At 40.9% G+C, this 20,881-nt stretch overlaps 1 protein-coding gene across 2 annotated transcripts; it reads right to left on the reverse strand.

Annotated features, from left to right (window-relative positions):
* Window positions 1-252: 252 nt before the first annotated feature.
* Window positions 253-20,747, reverse strand: LOC106592634 (speriolin-like protein). 2 transcript variants are annotated; one of them, XM_082975851.1, is made up of 5 exons: window positions 20,354-20,747; window positions 19,289-19,489; window positions 14,767-14,891; window positions 1,568-1,773; window positions 258-1,158 (listed from the first exon to the last, which is right to left on the reverse strand). In XM_082975851.1, the coding sequence occupies exons 1-5, from the start codon at window positions 20,517-20,519 to the stop codon at window positions 1,032-1,034; spliced, it is 825 nt and encodes a 274-aa protein (XP_082831977.1). In that variant the 5' UTR covers window positions 20,520-20,747; the 3' UTR covers window positions 258-1,031. The 2 variants fall into 2 exon arrangements, with proteins under 2 accessions (XP_082831976.1, XP_082831977.1); XM_082975850.1 differs by having other exon boundaries at window positions 253-1,158; window positions 19,289-20,747.
* Window positions 20,748-20,881: the final 134 nt, after the last annotated feature.

Genomic DNA, 20,881 nt, shown 5'->3' on the forward strand with positions numbered 1-20,881 from the left:
ATACTCCTCAGCACCCACCACCCAGACGATCCTGCTGGTGAAGAAGCTGGATGTGAATGGGCCGGCGTGGTTACACATGGGCTGCGGTTGTGAGGCCGGTTGGATGTACTGGCAAATTCTGTAAAATGACATTGGAGGCAGCTTATGGCAGAGAAATTAACATTCATGTCTCTGACAACAGCCCTGGTGGACATTCCTGCAGTCACCATGCCTCAAAACTTGAGACATCTATGGCATTGTGTTGTGTGATAAAACTGCTCATTTTAAAGTGGCCTTTTATTGTCCCCAGCACAAGGTGGACCTGTGTAATGATCATGCAGTTTAATCAGCTTCTTGATATGACACACCTGTCAGGTAGCTGGATTATCTTGGCAAAGGATAAATGCTCACTAACAGGGATGTAAATAAAATTTGTGCACAAAATTTGAGAGAAATAAGCTTTTTGTGTGTATGAAAAATGTCTGGGATTTTTTATTTCAGCTCATGAACCATGGGACAAATATTTTACATGTTGTCTAAACTTTGTTCAGTGTATATGAAAATTAGTTGTGTCTACATTACTTAAACACACTGCTTTTTCTTTGTTGAAATGCATTTTAAATGGCCCAAAGAGCCCTGGAAGTATTTATTCTGTCCAGGTTTTTTCCATGTCTGTCATTTCAATATGGAAATATAATGTCAGGTAACTCACAAAGACAGCCTCAGTGCAACCAACCAACAAACCAAGTGAACGGAAAATATGAATTAAAAAGGCTAAACTATGAAATGGTCCAATGCAGGAGATGCAGAGCTCTCCTGTCTGCGGAGGGTGTGTGAAGTTTGTATTAGAGAGCGCTTGTCTCCAAAGCAATACAAGCTTAGACACGTTAAGAGTTGGGTTTGAGTCATTTGTTTATAGTGTAAAACCTCTGCTGTGGAGGGAGGTGGTGTCAGTGGCCGTCCCAGTCTAGCTCTGGTCCTAAACGTTTATAAAAGGCTCAGAATCAGCAAGCTGCACGTAACGCCCTGGACCAGAGCTATTCTCAGCGAGTCTACCAGAGGAAGAGGGGCTTGCCGTCCTGCCTTGCCATGAAAGAGAGGCAACTGAACAGCAGCAGGAGATCCTTCAGCAGTTTGCAGGGGGCTGCGTTGATAACTACTCTCCTGAGGAAGTCCGAGCTGTTGAGTTTAGATTGTTGTTTATTGTCCTACAAGAGGAAAATTTTACTACAGCTCATACATTACATACACAAACCTCACATTACATACACAAACCACACATTACATACACAAACCACACATTACATACACAAACCACACATTACATAAACCACATTGTAACATGGCAGCAAACAAACAACAGTAAACAGTTCCCCCCACACCTGCACATATAGGAGGAAGCTTCATAGAATTGTTCATGATTCATGGTGATAAACCCCCCCCGCAGGGATGAAACTCCTCCTGAAGCGTGCAGTGCAGCCTTTACAGTAATTGTCTGACACCTCCAACCTGATGGCAGGAAAGGTGAGCTCTGACATCACAGCCAAGCTTGTACCCTGAAGGGACTACATGGGAGCTACATCATCACCTGTTGTATCCCTGCTCCTGGGCGCTGTAGGAGTCAGCCCTCTGCTTCAGGATGCCGTAGGTGTTGATGATGAACTCTGTGAAGGGGGGGTGGAGAGTCATACTATAGCCTAGCTGCTTCAGCTTGGCCATCAGCTCAGCGTGACGCTGGGACAGCTGGAGCCTGTAGCCCTCGTCCACCTTCCCCGTCAGAGGGTGTGTGGAGACCTGAGGAAAGGGGTGAGGGGGGGGTCAAGCCTTTGGTTTGAGTGAAACACAGATGTGAGTCTCATATGGCACCTTATTTCCAATAGAGTGCACTACTTTAGACCAGGGACCATATAGGGCTCCATTTGGAATAGGGTGCCATTTGGGGGACACACAGTCAAATGTAGTGCACTATATAGTTTAGAAGGTGCCATTTGGGACACAGTCACAACCTCATGGGAGTGGGGGATTAGCCTGTAGAGTTTCTAATTCAGTTATACTGTACATGTCATTATCCAACTCTCTCTTACACATTTGTTTAGAACAGATTTGGAATTAACTTCTTAGGAAAAGGAAAACCATTTTGACCTGGGAATAAACCGGTTTAGGAGGCTTTGATTTCCATCTGTGTGTGAATGATTGAAATGACTACATGGCACACAACCACACCCTGGAGGAATGTTGTTCAACTAGCCTATTATCCCTTAGCAGACAGAAGGAATATGTTGTTCAACTAGCCTATTATCCCTTAGCAGACAGAAGGAATATGTTGTTCAACTAGCCTATTATCCCTTAGCTGACAAAAGGAAGGAATATGTTGTTCAACTAGCCTATTATCCCTTAGCTGACAGAAGGAATATGTTGTTCAACTAGCCTATTATCCCTTAGCAGACAGAAGGAATATGTTGTTCAACTAGCCTATTATCCCTTAGCAGACAGAAGGAAGGAATATGTTGTTCAACTAGCCTATTATCCCTTAGCTGACAGATGGAATATGTTGTTCAACTAGCCTATTATCCCTTAGCAGACAGAAGGAATATGTTGTTCAACTAGCCTATTATCCCTTAGCAGACAGAAGGAATATGTTGTTCAACTAGCCTATTATCCCTTAGCAGACAGAAGGAAGGAATATGTTGTTCAACTAACCTATTATCCTTTAGCAGACAGAAGGAAGGAATATGTTGTTCAACTAGCCTATTATCCCTTAGCAGACAGAAGGAATATGTTGTTCAACTAGCCTATTATCCCTTAGCAGACAGAAGGAAGGAATATGTTGTTCAACTAGCCTATTATCCCTTAGCTGACAGAAGGAATATGTTGTTCAACTAGCCTATTATCCCTTAGCAGACAGAAGGAAGGAATATGTTGTTCAACTAGCCTATTATCCCTTAGCAGACAGAAGGAATATGTTGTTCAACTAGCCTATTATCCCTTAGCAGACAGAAGGAATATGTTGTTCAACTAGCCTATTATCCCTTAGCAGACAGAAGGAATATGTTGTTCAACTAGCCTTTTATCCCTTAGCTGACAGAAGGAATATGTTGTTCAACTAGCCTACTATCCCTTAGCAGACAGAAGGAAGGAATATGTTGTTCAACTAGCCTATTATCCTTTAGCAGACGGAAGGAATATGTTGTTCAACTAGCCTATTATCCTTTAGCAGACAGAAGGAATATGTTGTTCAACTAGCCTATTATCCCTTAGCAGACAGAAGGAAGGAATATGTTGTTCAACTAGCCTATTATCCCTTAGCAGACAGAAGGAATATGTTGTTCAACTAGCCTATTATCCCTTAGCAGACAGAAGGAATATGTTGTTCAACTAGCCTATTATCCCTTAGCAGACAGAAGGAAGGAATATGTTGTTCAACTAGCCTATTATCCCTTAGCTGACAGATGGAATATGTTGTTCAACTAGCCTATTATCCCTTAGCTGACAGAAGGAATATGTTGTTCAACTAGCCTATTATCCCTTAGCTGACAGAAGGAATATGTTGTTCAACTAGCCTATTATCCCTTAGCAGACAGAAGGAATATGTTGTTCAACTAGCCTATTATCCCTTAGCTGACAGAAGGAATATGTTGTTCAACTAGCCTATTAACCCTTAGCAGACAGAAGGAAGGAATGTGTTGTTCAACTAGCCTATTATCCCTTAGCAGACAGAAGGAATATGTTGTTCAACTAGCCTATTATCCCTTAGCAGACAGAAGGAATATGTTGTTCAACTAGCCTATTATCCCATAGCTGACAGAAAGAATATGTTGTTCAACTAGCCTATTATCCCTTAGCAGACAGAAGGAATATGTTGTTCAACTAGCCTATTATCCCTTAGCAGACAGATGGAATATGTTGTTCAACTAGCCTATTATCCCTTAGCAGACAGAAGGAAGGAATATGTTGTTCAACTAGCCTATTATCCCTTAGCTGACAGAAGGAATATGTTGTTCAACTAGCCTATTATCCCTTAGCAGACAGAAGGAAGGAATATGTTGTTCAACTAGCCTATTATCCCTCAGCAGACAGAAGGAATATGTTGTTCAACTAGCCTATTATCCCGTAGCAGACAGAAGGAATATGTTGTTCAACTAGCCTATTATCCCTTAGCAGACAGATGGAATATGTTGTTCAACTAGCCTATTATCCCTTAGCAGACAGAAGGAAGGAATATGTTGTTCAACTAGCCTATTATCCCTTAGCAGACAGAAGGAAGGAATATGTTGTTCAACTAGCCTATTATCCCTTAGCTGACAGAAGGAATATGTTGTTCAACTAGCCTATTATCCCTTAGCTGACAGAAGGAATATGTTGTTCAACTAGCCTATTATCCCTTAGCTGACAGAAGGAATATGTTGTTCAACTAGCCTATTATCCCATAGCAGACAGAAGGAAGGAATATGTTGTTCAACTAGCCTATTATCCCTTAGCAGACAGAAGGAAGGAATATGTTGTTCAACTAGCCTATTATCCCTTAGCAGACAGAAGGAATATGTTGTTCAACTAGCCTATTATCCCTTAGCAGACAGAAGGAATATGTTGTTCAACTAGCCTATTATCCCTTAGCTGACAGAAGGAATATGTTGTTCAACTAGCCTATTATCCCTTAGCAGACAGAAGGAATATGTTGTTCAACTAGCCTATTATCCATTAGCAGACAGAAGGAATATGTTGTTCAACTAGCCTATTATCCCTTAGCAGACAGAAGGAAGGAATATGTTGTTCAACTAGCCTATTAACCCTTAGCAGACAGAAGGAAGGAATATGTTGTTCAACTAGCCTATTATCCCTTAGCAGACAGAAGGAATATGTTGTTCAACTAGCCTATTATCCCTTAGCAGACAGAAGGAAGGAATATGTTGTTCAACTAGCCTATTATCCCTTAGCAGACAGAAGGAATATGTTGTTCAACTAGCCTATTATCCTTTAGCTGACAGAAGGAAGGAATATGTCGTTCAACTAGCCTATTATCCCTTAGCTGACAGAAGGAATATGTTGTTCAACTAGCCTTTTATCCCTTAGCAGACAAAAGGAATATGTTGTTCAACTAGCCTATTATCCATTAGCAGACAGATGGAATATGTTGTTCAACTAGCCCATTATCCCTTAGCTGACAGAAGGAATATGTTGTTCAACTAGCCTATTATCCCTTAGCAGACAGATGGAATATGTTGTTCAACTAGCCTATTATCCCTTAGCTGACAGAAGGAAGGAATATGTTGTTCAACTAGCCTATTATCCCTTAGCAGACAGAAGGAATATGTTGTTCAACTAGCCTATTATCCCTTAGCAGACAGAAGGAAGGAATATGTTGTTCAACTAGCCTATTATCCCTTAGCAGACAGAAGGAATATGTTGTTCAACTAGCCTATTATCCTTTAGCTGACAGAAGGAAGGAATATGTCGTTCAACTAGCCTATTATCCCTTAGCTGACAGAAGGAATATGTTGTTCAACTAGCCTTTTATCCCTTAGCAGACAAAAGGAATATGTTGTTCAACTAGCCTATTATCCATTAGCAGACAGATGGAATATGTTGTTCAACTAGCCTATTATCCCTTAGCTGAAAGAAGGAATATGTTGTTCAACTAGCCTATTATCCCTTAGCAGACAGATGGAATATGTTGTTCAACTAGCCTATTATCCCTTAGCTGACAGAAGGAAGGAATATGTTGTTCAACTAGCCTATTATCCCTTAGCAGACAGAAGGAATATGTTGTTCAACTAGCCTATTATCCCTTAGCAGACAGAAGGAATATGTTGTTCAACTAGCCTATTATCCCTTAGCAGACAGAAGGAATATGTTGTTCAACTAGCCTATTATCCCTTAGCTGACAGAAGGAAGGAATATGTTGTTCAACTAGCCAATTATCCCTTAGCTGACAGAAGGAATATGTTGTTCAACTAGCCTATTATCCCTTAGCAGACAGAAGGAAGGAATATGTTGTTCAACTAGCCTATTATCCCTTAGCTGACAGAAGGAAGGAATATGTTGTTCAACTAGCCTATTATCCCTTAGCTGACAGAAGGAATATGTTGTTCAACTAGCCTATTATCCCTTAGCAGACAGAAGGAAGGAATATGTTGTTCAACTAGCCTATTATCCCTTAGCTGACAGAAAGAATATGTTGTTCAACTAGCCTATTATCCCTTAGCTGACAGAAGGAATATGTTGTTCAACTAGCCTATTATCCCTTAGCTGACAGAAGGAATATGTTGTTCAACTAGCCTATTATCCCTTAGCTGACAGAAGGAATATGTTGTTCAACTAGCCTTTTATCCCTTAGCTGACAGAAGGAATATGTTGTTCAACTAGCCTATTATCCCTTAGCAGACAGAAGGAATATGTTGTTCAACTAGCCTATTATCCCTTAGCAGACAGAAGGAATATGTTGTTCAACTAGCCTTTTATCCCTTAGCTGACAGAAGGAATATGTTGTTCAACTAGCCTATTATCCCTTAGCAGACAGAAGGAAGGAATATGTTGTTCAACTAGCCTATTATCCTTTAGCAGACGGAAGTAATATGTTGTTCAACTAGCCTATTATCCTTTAGCAGACAGAAGGAATATGTTGTTCAACTAGCCTATTATCCCTTAGCAGACAGAAGGAAGGAATATGTTGTTCAACTAGCCTATTATCCCTTAGCAGACAGAAGGAATATGTTGTTCAACTAGCCTATTATCCCTTAGCTGACAGAAGGAATATGTTGTTCAACTAGCCTATTATCCCTTAGCAGACAGAAGGAAGGAATATGTTGTTCAACTAGCCTATTATCCCTTAGCAGACAGAAGGAAGGAATATGTTGTTCAACTAGCCTATTATCCTTTAGCTGACAGAAGGAAGGAATATGTTGTTCAACTAGCCTATTATCCCTTAGCAGACAGAAGGAAGGAATATGTTGTTCAACTAGCCTATTATCCCTTAGCAGACAGAAGGAATATGTTGTTCAACTAGCCTATTATCCCTTAGCTGACAGAAGGAATATGTTGTTCAACTAGCCTATTATCCCTTAGCAGACAGAAGGAAGGAATATGTTGTTCAACTAGCCTATTATCCCTTAGCTGACAGAAGGAATATGTTGTTCAACTAGCCTATTATCCCTTAGCAGACAGAAGGAATATGTTGTTCAACTAGCCTATTATCCCTTAGCTGACAGAAGGAAGGAATATGTTGTTCAACTAGCCTATTATCCCTTAGCAGACAGAAGGAATATGTTGTTCAACTAGCCTATTATCCCTTAGCAGACAGATGGAAGGAATATGTTGTTCAACTAGCCTATTATCCCTTAGCAGACAGAAGGAAGGAATATGGTGTTCAACTAGCCTATTATCCCTTAGCTGACAGAAGGAATATGTTGTTCAACTAGCCTATTATCCCTTAGCAGACAGAAGGAAGGAATATGTTGTTCAACTAGCCTATTATCCATTAACTGACAGATGGAATATGTTGTTCAACTAGCCTATTATCCCTTAGCAGACAGAAGGAATATGTTGTTCAACTAGCCTATTATCCCTTAGCAGACAGAAGGAATATGTTGTTCAACTAGCCTATTATCCCTTAGCAGAGAGAAGGAATATGTTGTTCAACTAGCCTATTATCCCTTAGCAGACAGAAGGAATATGTTTTTCAACTAGCCTATTATCCCTTAGCAGACAGAAGGAAGGAATATGTTGTTCAACTAGCCTATTATCCCTAAGCAGACAGAAGGAATATGTTGTTCAACTAGCCTATTATCCCTTAGCAGACAGAAGGAATATGTTGTTCAACTAGCCTATTATCCCTTAGCAGACAGAAGGAATATGTTGTTCAACTAGCCTATTATCCCTTAGCAGACAGATGGAATATGTTGTTCAACTAGCCTATTATCCCTTAGCTGACAGAAGGAAGGAATATGTTGTTCAACTAGCCTATTATCCCTTAGCAGACAGAAGGAATATGTTGTTCAACTAGCCTATTATCCCTTAGCAGACAGATGGAATATGTTGTTCAACTAGCCTATTATCCCTTAGCTGACAGAAGGAAGGAATATGTTGTTCAACTAGCCTATTATCCCTTAGCTGACAGAAGGAATATGTTGTTCAACTAGCCTATTATCCCTTAGCAGACAGAGGAAGGAATATGTTGTTCAACTAGCCTATTATCCCTTAGCTGAAAGAAGGAATATGTTGTTCAACTAGCCTATTATCCCTTAGCAGACAGAAGGAATATGTTGTTCAACTAGCCTATTATCCCTTAGCTGACAGAAGGAATATGTTGTTCAACTAGCCTATATCCCTTAGCAGACAGATGGAATATGTTGTTCAACTAGCCTATTATCCCTTAGCTGACAGAAGGAAGGAATATGTTGTTCAACTAGCCTATTATCCCTTAGCAGACAGAAGGAATATGTTGTTCAACTAGCCTATTATCCCTTAGCTGAAAGAAGGAATATGTTGTTCAACTAGCCTATTATCCCTTAGCAGACAGATGGAATATGTTGTTCAACTAGCCTATTATCCCTTAGCAGACAGATGGAATATGTTGTTCAACTAGCCTATTATCCCTTAGCTGACAGAAGGAAGGAATATGTTGTTCAACTAGCCTATTATCCCTTAGCTGAAAGAAGGAATATGTTGTTCAAATAGCCTATTATCCATTAGCAGACAGATGAAATATGTTGTTCATCTAGCCTATTATCCCTTAGCAGACAGAAGTAATATGTTTTTCAACTAGCCTATTATCCCTTAGCAGACAGAAGGAAGGAATATGTTGTTCAACTAGTCTATTATCCCTTAGCAGACAGAAGGAATATGTTGTTCAACTAGCCTATTATCCCTTAGCAGACAGAAGGAATATGTTGTTCAACTAGCCTATTATCCCTTAGCAAACAGAAGGAAGGAATATGTTGTTCAACTAGCCTATTATCCCTTAGCAGACAGAAGGAATATGTTGTTCAACTAGCCTATTATCCCTTAGCAGACAGAAGGAATATGTTGTTCAACTAGCCTATTATCCCTTAGCAGACAGAAGGAATATGTTGTTCAACTAGCCTATTATCCCTTAGCAGACAGATGGAATATGTTGTTCAACTAGCCTATTATCCCTTAGCTGACAGAAGGAATATGTTGTTCAACTAGCCTATTATCCCATAGCAGACAGAAGGAAGGAATATGTTGTTCAACTAGCCTATTATCCCTTAGCAGACAGAAGGAAGGAATATGTTGTTCAACTAGCCTATTATCCCTTAGCTGACAGAAAGAATATGTTGTTCAACTAGCCTATTATCCCTTAGCAGACAGAAGGAAGGAATATGTTGTTCAACTAGCCTATTATCCCTTAGCAGACAGATGGAATATGTTGTTCAACTAGCCTATTATCCCTTAGCTGACAGAAGGAATATGTTGTTCAACTAGCCTATTATCCCTTAGCAGACAGATGGAATATGTTGTTCAACTAGCCTATTATCCCTTAGCTGACAGAAGGAAGGAATATGTTGTTCAACTAGCCTATTATCCCTTAGCTGAAAGAAGGAATATGTTGTTCAACTAGCCTATTATCCATTAGCAGACAGATGGAATATGTTGTTCAACTAGCCTATTATCCCTTAGCTGAAAGAAGGAATATGTTGTTCAACTAGCCTATTATCCCTTAGCTGAAAGAAGGAATATGTTGTTCAACTAGCCTATTATCCATTAGCAGACAGATGGAATATGTTGTTCAACTAGCCTATTATCCCTTAGTTGACAGAAGGAATATGTTGTTCAACTAGCCTATTATCCCTTAGCAGACAGATGGAATATGTTGTTCAACTAGCCTATTATCCCTTAGCTGACAGAAGGAAGGAATGTGTTGTTCAACTAGCCTATTATCCCTTAGCTGAAAGAAGGAATATGTTGTTCAACTAGCCTATTATCCATTAGCAGACAGATGGAATATGTTGTTCAACTAGCCTATTATCCCTTAGCAGACAGAAGGAATATGTTTTTCAACTAGCCTATTATCCCTTAGCAGACAGAAGGAAGGAATATGTTGTTCAACTAGCCTATTATCCCTTAGCAGACAGAAGGAATATGTTGTTCAACTAGCCTATTATCCCTTAGCAGACAGAAGGAATATGTTGTTCAACTAGCCTATTATCCCTTAGCAGACAGAAGGAATATGTTGTTCAACTAGCCTATTATCCCTTAGCAGACAGAAGGAATATGTTTTTCTACTAGCCTATTATCCCTTAGCAGACAGAAGGAAGGAATATGTTGTTCAACTAGCCTATTATCCCTAAGCAGACAGAAGGAATATGTTGTTCAACTAGCCTATTATCCCTTAGCAGACAGAAGGAATATGTTGTTCAACTAGCCTATTATCCCTTAGCAGACAGATGGAATATGTTGTTCAACTAGCCTATTATCCCTTAGCTGACAGAAGGAAGGAATATGTTGTTCAACTAGCCTATTATCCCTTAGCAGACAGAAGGAATATGTTGTTCAACTAGCCTATTATCCCTTAGCAGACAGATGGAATATGTTGTTCAACTAGCCTATTATCCCTTAGCTGACAGAAGGAAGGAATATGTTGTTCAACTAGCCTATTATCCATTAGCAGACAGATGGAATATGTTGTTCAACTAGCCTATTATCCCTTAGCTGAAAGAAGGAATATGTTGTTCAACTAGCCTATTATCCCTTAGCAGACAGAAGGAATATGTTGTTCAACTAGCCTATTATCCCTTAGCTGACAGAAGGAATATGTTGTTCAACTAGCCTATATCCCTTAGCAGACAGATGGAATATGTTGTTCAACTAGCCTATTATCCCTTAGCTGACAGAAGGAAGGAATATGTTGTTCAACTAGCCTATTATCCCTTAGCAGACAGAAGGAATATGTTGTTCAACTAGCCTATTATCCCTTAGCTGAAAGAAGGAATATGTTGTTCAACTAGCCTATTATCCCTTAGCAGACAGATGGAATATGTTGTTCAACTAGCCTATTATCCCTTAGCAGACAGATGGAATATGTTGTTCAACTAGCCTATTATCCCTTAGCTGACAGAAGGAAGGAATATGTTGTTCAACTAGCCTATTATCCCTTAGCTGAAAGAAGGAATATGTTGTTCAACTAGCCTATTATCCATTAGCAGACAGATGGAATATGTTGTTCAACTAGCCTATTATCCCTTAGCAGACAGAAGGAATATGTTTTTCAACTAGCCTATTATCCCTTAGCAGACAGAAGGAAGGAATATGTTGTTCAACTAGTCTATTATCCCTTAGCAGACAGAAGGAATATGTTGTTCAACTAGCCTATTATCCCTTAGCAGACAGAAGGAATATGTTGTTCAACTAGCCTATTATCCCTTAGCAGACAGAAGGAATATGTTGTTCAACTAGCCTATTATCCCTTAGCTGACAGAAGGAATATGTTGTTCAACTAGCCTATTATCCCTTAGCAGACAGAAGGAATATGTTGTTCAACTAGCCTATTATCCCTTAGCAGACAGAAGGAATGTTTTTCAACTAGCCTACTATCCCTTAGCAGACAGAAGGAATATGTTGTTCAACTAGCCTATTATCCCTTAGCAGACAGAAGGAAGGAATATGTTGTTCAACTAGCCTATTATCCCTTAGCTGAAAGAAGGAATATGTTGTTCAACTAGCCTATTATCCATTAGCAGACAGATGGAATATGTTGTTCAACTAGCCTATTATCCCTTAGCTGAAAGAAGGAATATGTTGTTCAACTAGCCTATTATCCCTTAGCTGAAAGAAGGAATATGTTGTTCAACTAGCCTATTATCCATTAGCAGACAGATGGAATATGTTGTTCAACTAGCCTATTATCCCTTAGTTGACAGAAGGAATATGTTGTTCAACTAGCCTATTATCCCTTAGCAGACAGATGGAATATGTTGTTCAACTAGCCTATTATCCCTTAGCTGACAGAAGGAAGGAATGTGTTGTTCAACTAGCCTATTATCCCTTAGCTGAAAGAAGGAATATGTTGTTCAACTAGCCTATTATCCATTAGCAGACAGATGGAATATGTTGTTCAACTAGCCTATTATCCCTTAGCAGACAGAAGGAATATGTTTTTCAACTAGCCTATTATCCCTTAGCAGACAGAAGGAAGGAATATGTTGTTCAACTAGCCTATTATCCCTTAGCAGACAGAAGGAATATGTTGTTCAACTAGCCTATTATCCCTTAGCAGACAGAAGGAATATGTTGTTCAACTAGCCTATTATCCCTTAGCAGACAGAAGGAATATGTTGTTCAACTAGCCTATTATCCCTTAGCAGACAGAAGGAATATGTTTTTCTACTAGCCTATTATCCCTTAGCAGACAGAAGGAAGGAATATGTTGTTCAACTAGCCTATTATCCCTAAGCAGACAGAAGGAATATGTTGTTCAACTAGCCTATTATCCCTTAGCAGACAGAAGGAATATGTTGTTCAACTAGCCTATTATCCCTTAGCAGACAGATGGAATATGTTGTTCAACTAGCCTATTATCCCTTAGCTGACAGAAGGAAGGAATATGTTGTTCAACTAGCCTATTATCCCTTAGCAGACAGAAGGAATATGTTGTTCAACTAGCCTATTATCCCTTAGCAGACAGATGGAATATGTTGTTCAACTAGCCTATTATCCCTTAGCTGACAGAAGGAAGGAATATGTTGTTCAACTAGCCTATTATCCATTAGCAGACAGATGGAATATGTTGTTCAACTAGCCTATTATCCCTTAGCTGAAAGAAGGAATATGTTGTTCAACTAGCCTATTATCCCTTAGCAGACAGAAGGAATATGTTGTTCAACTAGCCTATTATCCCTTAGCTGACAGAAGGAATATGTTGTTCAACTAGCCTATATCCCTTAGCAGACAGATGGAATATGTTGTTCAACTAGCCTATTATCCCTTAGCTGACAGAAGGAAGGAATATGTTGTTCAACTAGCCTATTATCCCTTAGCAGACAGAAGGAATATGTTGTTCAACTAGCCTATTATCCCTTAGCTGAAAGAAGGAATATGTTGTTCAACTAGCCTATTATCCCTTAGCAGACAGATGGAATATGTTGTTCAACTAGCCTATTATCCCTTAGCAGACAGATGGAATATGTTGTTCAACTAGCCTATTATCCCTTAGCTGAAAGAAGGAATATGTTGTTCAACTAGCCTATTATCCATTAGCAGACAGATGGAATATGTTGTTCAACTAGCCTATTATCCCTTAGCAGACAGAAGGAATATGTTTTTCAACTAGCCTATTATCCCTTAGCAGACAGAAGGAAGGAATATGTTGTTCAACTAGTCTATTATCCCTTAGCAGACAGAAGGAATATGTTGTTCAACTAGCCTATTATCCCTTAGCAGACAGAAGGAATATGTTGTTCAACTAGCCTATTATCCCTTAGCAGACAGAAGGAATATGTTGTTCAACTAGCCTATTATCCCTTAGCTGACAGAAGGAATATGTTGTTCAACTAGCCTATTATCCCTTAGCAGACAGAAGGAATATGTTGTTCAACTAGCCTATTATCCCTTAGCAGACAGAAGGAATGTTTTTCAACTAGCCTACTATCCCTTAGCAGACAGAAGGAATATGTTGTTCAACTAGCCTATTATCCCTTAGCAGACAGAAGGAAGGAATATGTTGGTCAACTAGCCTATTATCCCTTAGCAGACAGAAGGAATATGTTGTTCAACTAGCCTATTATCCCTTAGCTGACAGAAGGAATATGTTGTTCAACTAGCCTATTATCCCTTAGCAGACAGAAGGAATATGTTGTTCAACTAGCCTATTATCCCTCAGCTGACAGAAGGAATATGTTGTTCAACTAGCCTATTATCCCTTAGCAGACAGAAGGAATATGTTGTTCAACTAGCCTATTATCCCTTAGCAGACAGAAGGAAGGAATATGTTGGTCAACTAGCCTATTATCCCTTAGCAGACAGAAGGAATATGTTGGTCAACTAGCCTATTATCCCTTAGCAGACAGAAGGAATATGTTGTTCAACTAGCCTATTATCCCTTAGCAGACAGAAGGAATATGTTGTTCAACTAGCCTATTATCCCTTAGCAGACAGAAGGAATATGTTGTTCAACTAGCCTATTATCCCTTAGCAGACAGAAGGAATATGTTGTTCAACTAGCCTATTATCCCTTAGCAGACAGAAGGAATATGTTGTTCAACTAGCCTATTATCCCTTAGCAGACAGATGGAATATGTTGTTCAACTAGCCTATTATCCCTTAGCTGACAGAAGGAAGGAATATGTTGTTCAACTAGCCTATTATCCCTTAGCTGACAGAAGGAATATGTTGTTCAACTAGCCTATTATCCCTTAGCTGACAGAATGAATATGTTGTTCAACTAGCCTATTATCTCTTAGCTGACGGAAAGGAATATGTTGTTCAACTAGCCTATTATCCCTTAGCTGACAGAAGGAATATGTTGTTCAACTAGCCTATTATCCCTTAGCAGACAGAAGGAATATGTTGTTCAACTAGCCTATTATCCCTTAGCTGACTAGAAGGAAGGAATATGTTGTTCAACTAGCCTATTATCCCTTAGCAGACAAAAGGAAGGAATATGTTGTTCAACTAGCCTATTATCCCTTAGCAGACAGAAGGAATATGTTGTTCAACTAGCCTATTATCCCTTAGCAGACAGAAGGAAGGAATATGGTATTCCAACTTTCTTAAAATTCAAAAACTAGAATGACCGCCTTTTGTATAAAAGGACAACGCACACACAGTTCCCACCTGAATGATCTTGTCTCGTATATTGAGCACAGTGAACCCATAGAGTCTGGTCTGGCCTTGGAATACATAGGACAGGATCCTTCGATCCAGCTGGAAGGCTATCTCCCCCACCAACCGCTCTGGATCTGAACAATAAACACCATTACAACACCAACCTCTGAATCTGCATGGATTACTTCAATAGATCTCATTACACCAACAGAAACATTCATCCACACCTAGTTTAACAAAATGTTCCTATTATAAGCAACATCCCAAACGGCATCCTGTTTCCTACAGTGAGGGAAAAAAGTATTTGATCCCCTGCTGATTTTGTACATTTGCCCACTGACAAAGAAATGATCAGTCTATAATTTTAATGGTAGGTTTATTTCAACAGTGAGAGACAGAATAACAAAAAAAAATCCAGAAAAACACATGTCAAAAATTGTATAAATTGATTTGCATTTTAATGAGGGAAATAAGTATTTCACCCCCTCTCAATCAGAAAGATTTCTGGCTCCCAGGTGTCTTTTATACAGGTAACGAGCTGAGATTAGGAGCACACTCTTAAAGGGAGTGCTCCTAATCTCAGGTTGTTACCAGCAGAGGGAGTAGTTGTTTAGTATTTTGGTCAGGACGTGGCAGAGGGATGTTTGTTTTGTATGGTGGGGGTTTTGTGTGTGTTGTAGAGGGGTGTTTGATTTATGTGTTCCTGGGTTTTGGGTGTATGTTCTAGGTTGTATTTCTGCATTCTGTCTAGGTTAGGTTTTCTATGTTTAGGTTTGGGTGCTAGACTCTCAATTGGAGGCAGGTGATTCTCGTTGCCTCTGATTGAGAGTCCTATATATGGGTAATTGTTCGGTGTAGTGTTGTGGGAGATTGTTTCTTGTTTTGCCTGTGTGAGCATGACAAGACTGTTTTGTTGTTCGTGAGTTCTTTGTTTTGTTATTTTGGTGTTCCCTTTATGTAAAATAAATAACAAGATGAGCATCCACATTCCTGCTGCGTTTTGGTCCTCTATCCCCGACGACAACCGTTACACCTGTATAAAAGACACCTGTCCACAGAAGCAATCAATCAATCAGATTCCAAACTCTCCACCATGGCCAAGACCAAAGAGCTCTCCAAGGATGTCAGGGACAAGATTGTAGACCTACACAAGGCTGGAATGGGCTACAAGACCATCGCCAAGCAGCTTGGTGAGAAGGTGACAACAGTTGGTGCGATTATTCGCAAATGGAAGAAACACAAAAGAACTGTCAATCTCCCTCGGCCTGGGGCTCCATGCAAGATCTCACCTCGTGGAGTTGCAATGATCATGAGAACGGTGAGGAATCAGCCCAGAACTACACGGGAGGATCTTGTCAATAATCTCAAGGCAGCTGGGACCATAGTCAACAAGAAAACAATTGGTAAAACACTACGCAGTGAAGGACTGAAATCCTGCAGCGCCCGCAAGGTCCCCCTGCTCAAGAAAGCACATATACATGCCCGTCTGAAGTTTGCTAATGAACATCTGAATGATTCAGAGGACAACTGGGTGAAAGTGTTGTGGTCAGATGAGACCAAAATGGAGCTCTTTGGCATCAACTCAACTCGCCGTGTTTGGAGGAGGAGGAATGCTGCCTATGACCCCAAGAGCACCATCCCCACCGTCAAACATGGAGGTGGAAACATTATGCTTTGGGGGTGTTTTTCTGCTAAGGGGACAGGACAACTTCACCGCATCAAAGGGACGATGGACGGGGCCATGTACCGTCAAATCTTGGGTGAGAACCTCCTTCCCTCAGCCAGGGCATTGAAAATGGGTCGTGGATGGGTATTCCAGCATGACAATGACCCAAAACACACGGCCAAGGCAACAAAGGAGTGGCTCAAGAAGAAGCACATTAAGGTCCTGGAGTGGCCTAGCCAGTCTCCAGACCTTAATCCCATAGAAAATCTGAGGAGGGAGCTGAAGGTTCGAGTTGGCAAACGTCAGCCTTGAAACCTTAATGACTTGGAGAAGATCTGCAACGAGGAGTTGGACATAATCCCTCCTGAGATGTGTGCAAACCTGGTGGCCAACTACAAGAAACGTCTGACCTCTGTGATTGCCAACAAGGGTTTTGCCACCAAGTACTAAGTCATGTTTTGCAGAGGGGTCAAATACTTATTTCCCTCATTAAAATGCAAATCAATTTATAACATTTTTGACATGCGTTTTTCTGGATTGTTTTGTTGTTATTCTGTCTCTCATTGTTCAAATAAACCTACCATTAAAATTATAGACTGATCATTTCTTTGTCAGTGGGCAAACGTACAAAATCAGCAGGGGATCAAATACTTTTTTCCCTCACTGTATATTGTGCACTACTATTGACCAGAGCCCTATAGGCCCTACTCAAAAGTTATGCATGTCATGACTTCAGTCGAAGTCAGGTCCTCTCCTTGTTTGGGCGGCGCTCGGCGGTCTTCTAGCCATCATCGATCCACTTTCATTTTCCACATGTTTTGTCTTGTTTTCCTCACACCTGGTTTCAATTCCCTCATTTACTTGTTGTGTATTTAACCCTCTGTTCCCCCCCATGTCTTTGTGTGGGATTGTTTATTGTTTCGTGTAAGCGCACGTTAGACTGGTTGCGCTGGGTTATGTCAACCCGTATTGTACACTGCTCAAAAAAATAAAGGGAAGACTTAAACAACAATGTAACTCCAAGTCAATCACACTTCTGTGAAATCAAACTGTCCACTTTGGAAGCAACACTGATTGACAATAAATTTCACATGCTGTTGTGCAAATGGAATAGACAACAGGTGGAAATTATAGGCAATTAGCAAGACACCCCCAATAAAGGAGTGGTTCTGCAGGTGGGGACCACAGACCACTTCTCAGTTCTTATGCTTCCTGGCTGATGTTTTGGTCACTTTTGAATGCTGGCGGTGCTTTCACTCTAGTGGTAGCATGAGACGAAGTCTACAACCCACACAAGTGGCTCAGGTAGTGCAGCTCATCCAGGATGGCACATCAATGCGAGCTGTGGCAAGAAGGTTTGCTGTGTCTGTCAGCGTAGTGTCCAGAGCATGGAGGCACTACCAGGAGACAGGCCAGTACATCAGGAGACGTGGAGGAGGCCGTAGGAGGGCAACAACCCAGCAGCAGGACCGCTACCTCCGCCTTTGTGCAAGGAGGAGCAGGAGGAGCACTGCCAGAGCCCTGCAAAATGACCTCCAGCAGGCCACAAATGTGCATGTCTCTGCTCAAACGGTCAGAAACAGACTCCATGAGGGTGGTATGAGGGCCCGACGTCCACAGGTGGGGGTTGTGCTTACAGCCCAATACCGTGCAGGACGTTTGGCATTTGCCAGAGAACACCAAGATTGGCAAATTCGCCACTGGCGCCCTGTGCTCTTCACAGATGAAGCAGGTTCACACTGAGCACGTGACAGACGTGACAGAGTCTGGAGACGCCGTGGAGAACGTTCTGCTGCCTGCAACATCCTCCAGCATGACCGGTTTGGCGGTGGGTCAGTCATGGTGTGGGGTGGCATTTCTTTGGGGGGCCGCACAGCCCTCCATGTGCTCGCTAGAGGTAGCCTGACTGGCATTAGGTACCGAGATGAGATCCTCAGACCCCTTGTGAGACCATATGCTGGTGCGGTTGGCCCTGGGTTCCTCCTAATGCAAGACAATGCTAGACCTCATGTGGCTGGAGTGTGTCAGCAGTTCCTGCAAGAGGAAGGCATTGATGCTATGGACTGGTCAGCCCGTTCCCCAGACCTGAATCCAATTGAGCACATCTGGGACATCATGTCTCGCTCCATCCACCAATGCCACGTTGCACCACAGACTGTCCAGGAGTTGGCGGATGCTTTAGTCCAGGTCTTGGAGGAGATCCCTCAGGAGACCATCCTCCACCTCATCAGGAGCATGCCCAGGCGTTGTAGGGAGATCATACAGGCACGTGGAGGCCACACACACTACTGAGCCTCATTTTGGCTTGTTTTAAGGACATTACATCAAAGTTGGATCAGCCTGTAGTGTGGTTTTCCACTTTAATTTTGAGTGTGACTCCAAATCCAGACCTCCATGGGTTGATAAATTGGATTTCCATTGATTATTTTTGTGTGATTTTGTTGTCAGCACATTCAACTATGTAAAGAAAAAAGTATTTAATAAGATTATTTCATTCATTCAGATCTAGGATGTGTTATTTTAGTGTTCCCTTTATTTTTTTTAGCAGTATATTTAGTGTTCGTTGTGCAGTGTGTTTTTGTTCGCCTAAATAAAAGGCTCCGTTTGCTACCCAAATTCTGCTCTCCTGCGCATGACTCCCTTACAGCCAGTTACGCATACCTAACAATGCACTATATAGGAAATAGGGTGCAATTTGGGACCTACACAATAGTTTTGAATACATATTTTTCTATTCTATTCTGCTATTACAATATTGTCATAATCAGCTCAGTTGATACAAAATGGTGATTCAATTTCTGACTAACATTTTTCTGTAAGGATCATGTCACAACATTGTAATGAGCAAACGACCATTTCACACACCTTTCACCTTGTGAGACATGATGTAAGAACAGCTTGCAGTCTCTTCATGTTCTCGTGGGTCTGTGTACATGCAGCTCTTGGTGTAGGACTCCAGGTTAACCGGGGAAGACGTTCTGTGAGAATGTTTGGACGATTGATGCAGCTCATGTTTGAATCTGTCCTCATCCACGATGTCTTGCCACTGAATAGTTGTGTTCCTGCCTTTGGGTAGGAAATTCACATCAGAATCAATTCGAAATGCAAAAAGGGTGACAAATTGAGACAAAAAGAAACCAGGCAAAAAATAATAAGCAATTATATGTAGATGCTCTCCCCTTTGACTACATCCTCCCTCTGCTGACCTCACTGAAGCCATGGGTTGCTTAGACGTCGCACGCAACCATTGGTTGATGCTGACAGATTGACAGATTGCTATAACATATGATTTGGTTAGTCGATAGGTAAAATATCTATCCAGACGTTTTAAGATCTGGCAACGTCTTAACAATGGAACCATGAACGTTCTCAACCTTCAGTTTCTTGACCTTAGATCAACTCATGAACTTAATGTTGTTTTTAATTTTTTATTTATTTTTGTTGCTTTACATCACTACGAAATGTCTTTATGTAATGAATAGAGCTATATAAATTGAATAAATTATTTAAATGTTAGTCATTTAACAGATGCTCTTATCCAGAGTGCCTTACAGAGTTAAGTGCCTTGCTCAGATGTTTCATCTAGTCGGCTCAGGGATTCGAACCAGCATCTTTTCGGTTAGTGGCCTAAAGCTCTTAACCACCAGGCTATCTGCCACCCTTATTATTATTATTATACGTCCAATATTTTAGCTGGATGTTGCTAGGACCTGCATGGCAGTACTGATGTTGGGATTAAGTCAATTTCATTTCACGACGTATAGTGAAATTCCAAATCCAATTAAATGTGTTTAGCTTCTCCAACCCTGCTTATTAATTCGAACCGTACTGACGTCCTTGGACGTCCTCTAGTGGCAAAGAGCGGCACGCGCACTACCGTCACCCACATAGATGGAGATTGCGATGCGTAAAACATACTTGAACAGTTACCTGTCGATTCCCTGAGAGTATCGCTGGTTAGAGCGGAGGTTTGCAGTTTGGACTTCAGATCAAAGTTTTCCTTCATCAAGCCAAGCCTTATTTTCAGGTCGTCATTCTCGTGCCGCAGTTTCTCATTCTCCAAGCGCAATGACGCACCGCCCCCCTCTGTATCCATATCCACCCAGACACTTCTCCGACTCCAAGCGCCTACTTCAGGCGTTCAGACAGTTGAGGCACAACCCGTAAGTTTGTAGACCCTTTCCGTCTGTCTTATAAATCAAATCCTCAAATGAAATAGGTTATAAATAGCATCATAATAGGGTGTCAGCACGTTGGATTTAACTTTTAACACCGTTATGTCGTGTGTCATAATTACACATTGAACATAATTATAGAATCTCCTTTATGACGTCTAAACAGAATGACTATAGCCTTTCTGACGCTGTACATTTGCATTGCATCAGAGGAAATCATTTCTCACACCATTTCTCTCCAGACTGAAAAGCTGAAAACTAGGCACAAATGTCTTGAAAAATA

Source organism: Salmo salar, chromosome 05 (genome assembly GCF_965601325.2).
Source record: "Salmo salar chromosome 05, fSalSal1, whole genome shotgun sequence".
In the NCBI taxonomy this organism is placed as follows: Eukaryota; Metazoa; Chordata; class Actinopteri; order Salmoniformes; family Salmonidae; genus Salmo; species Salmo salar.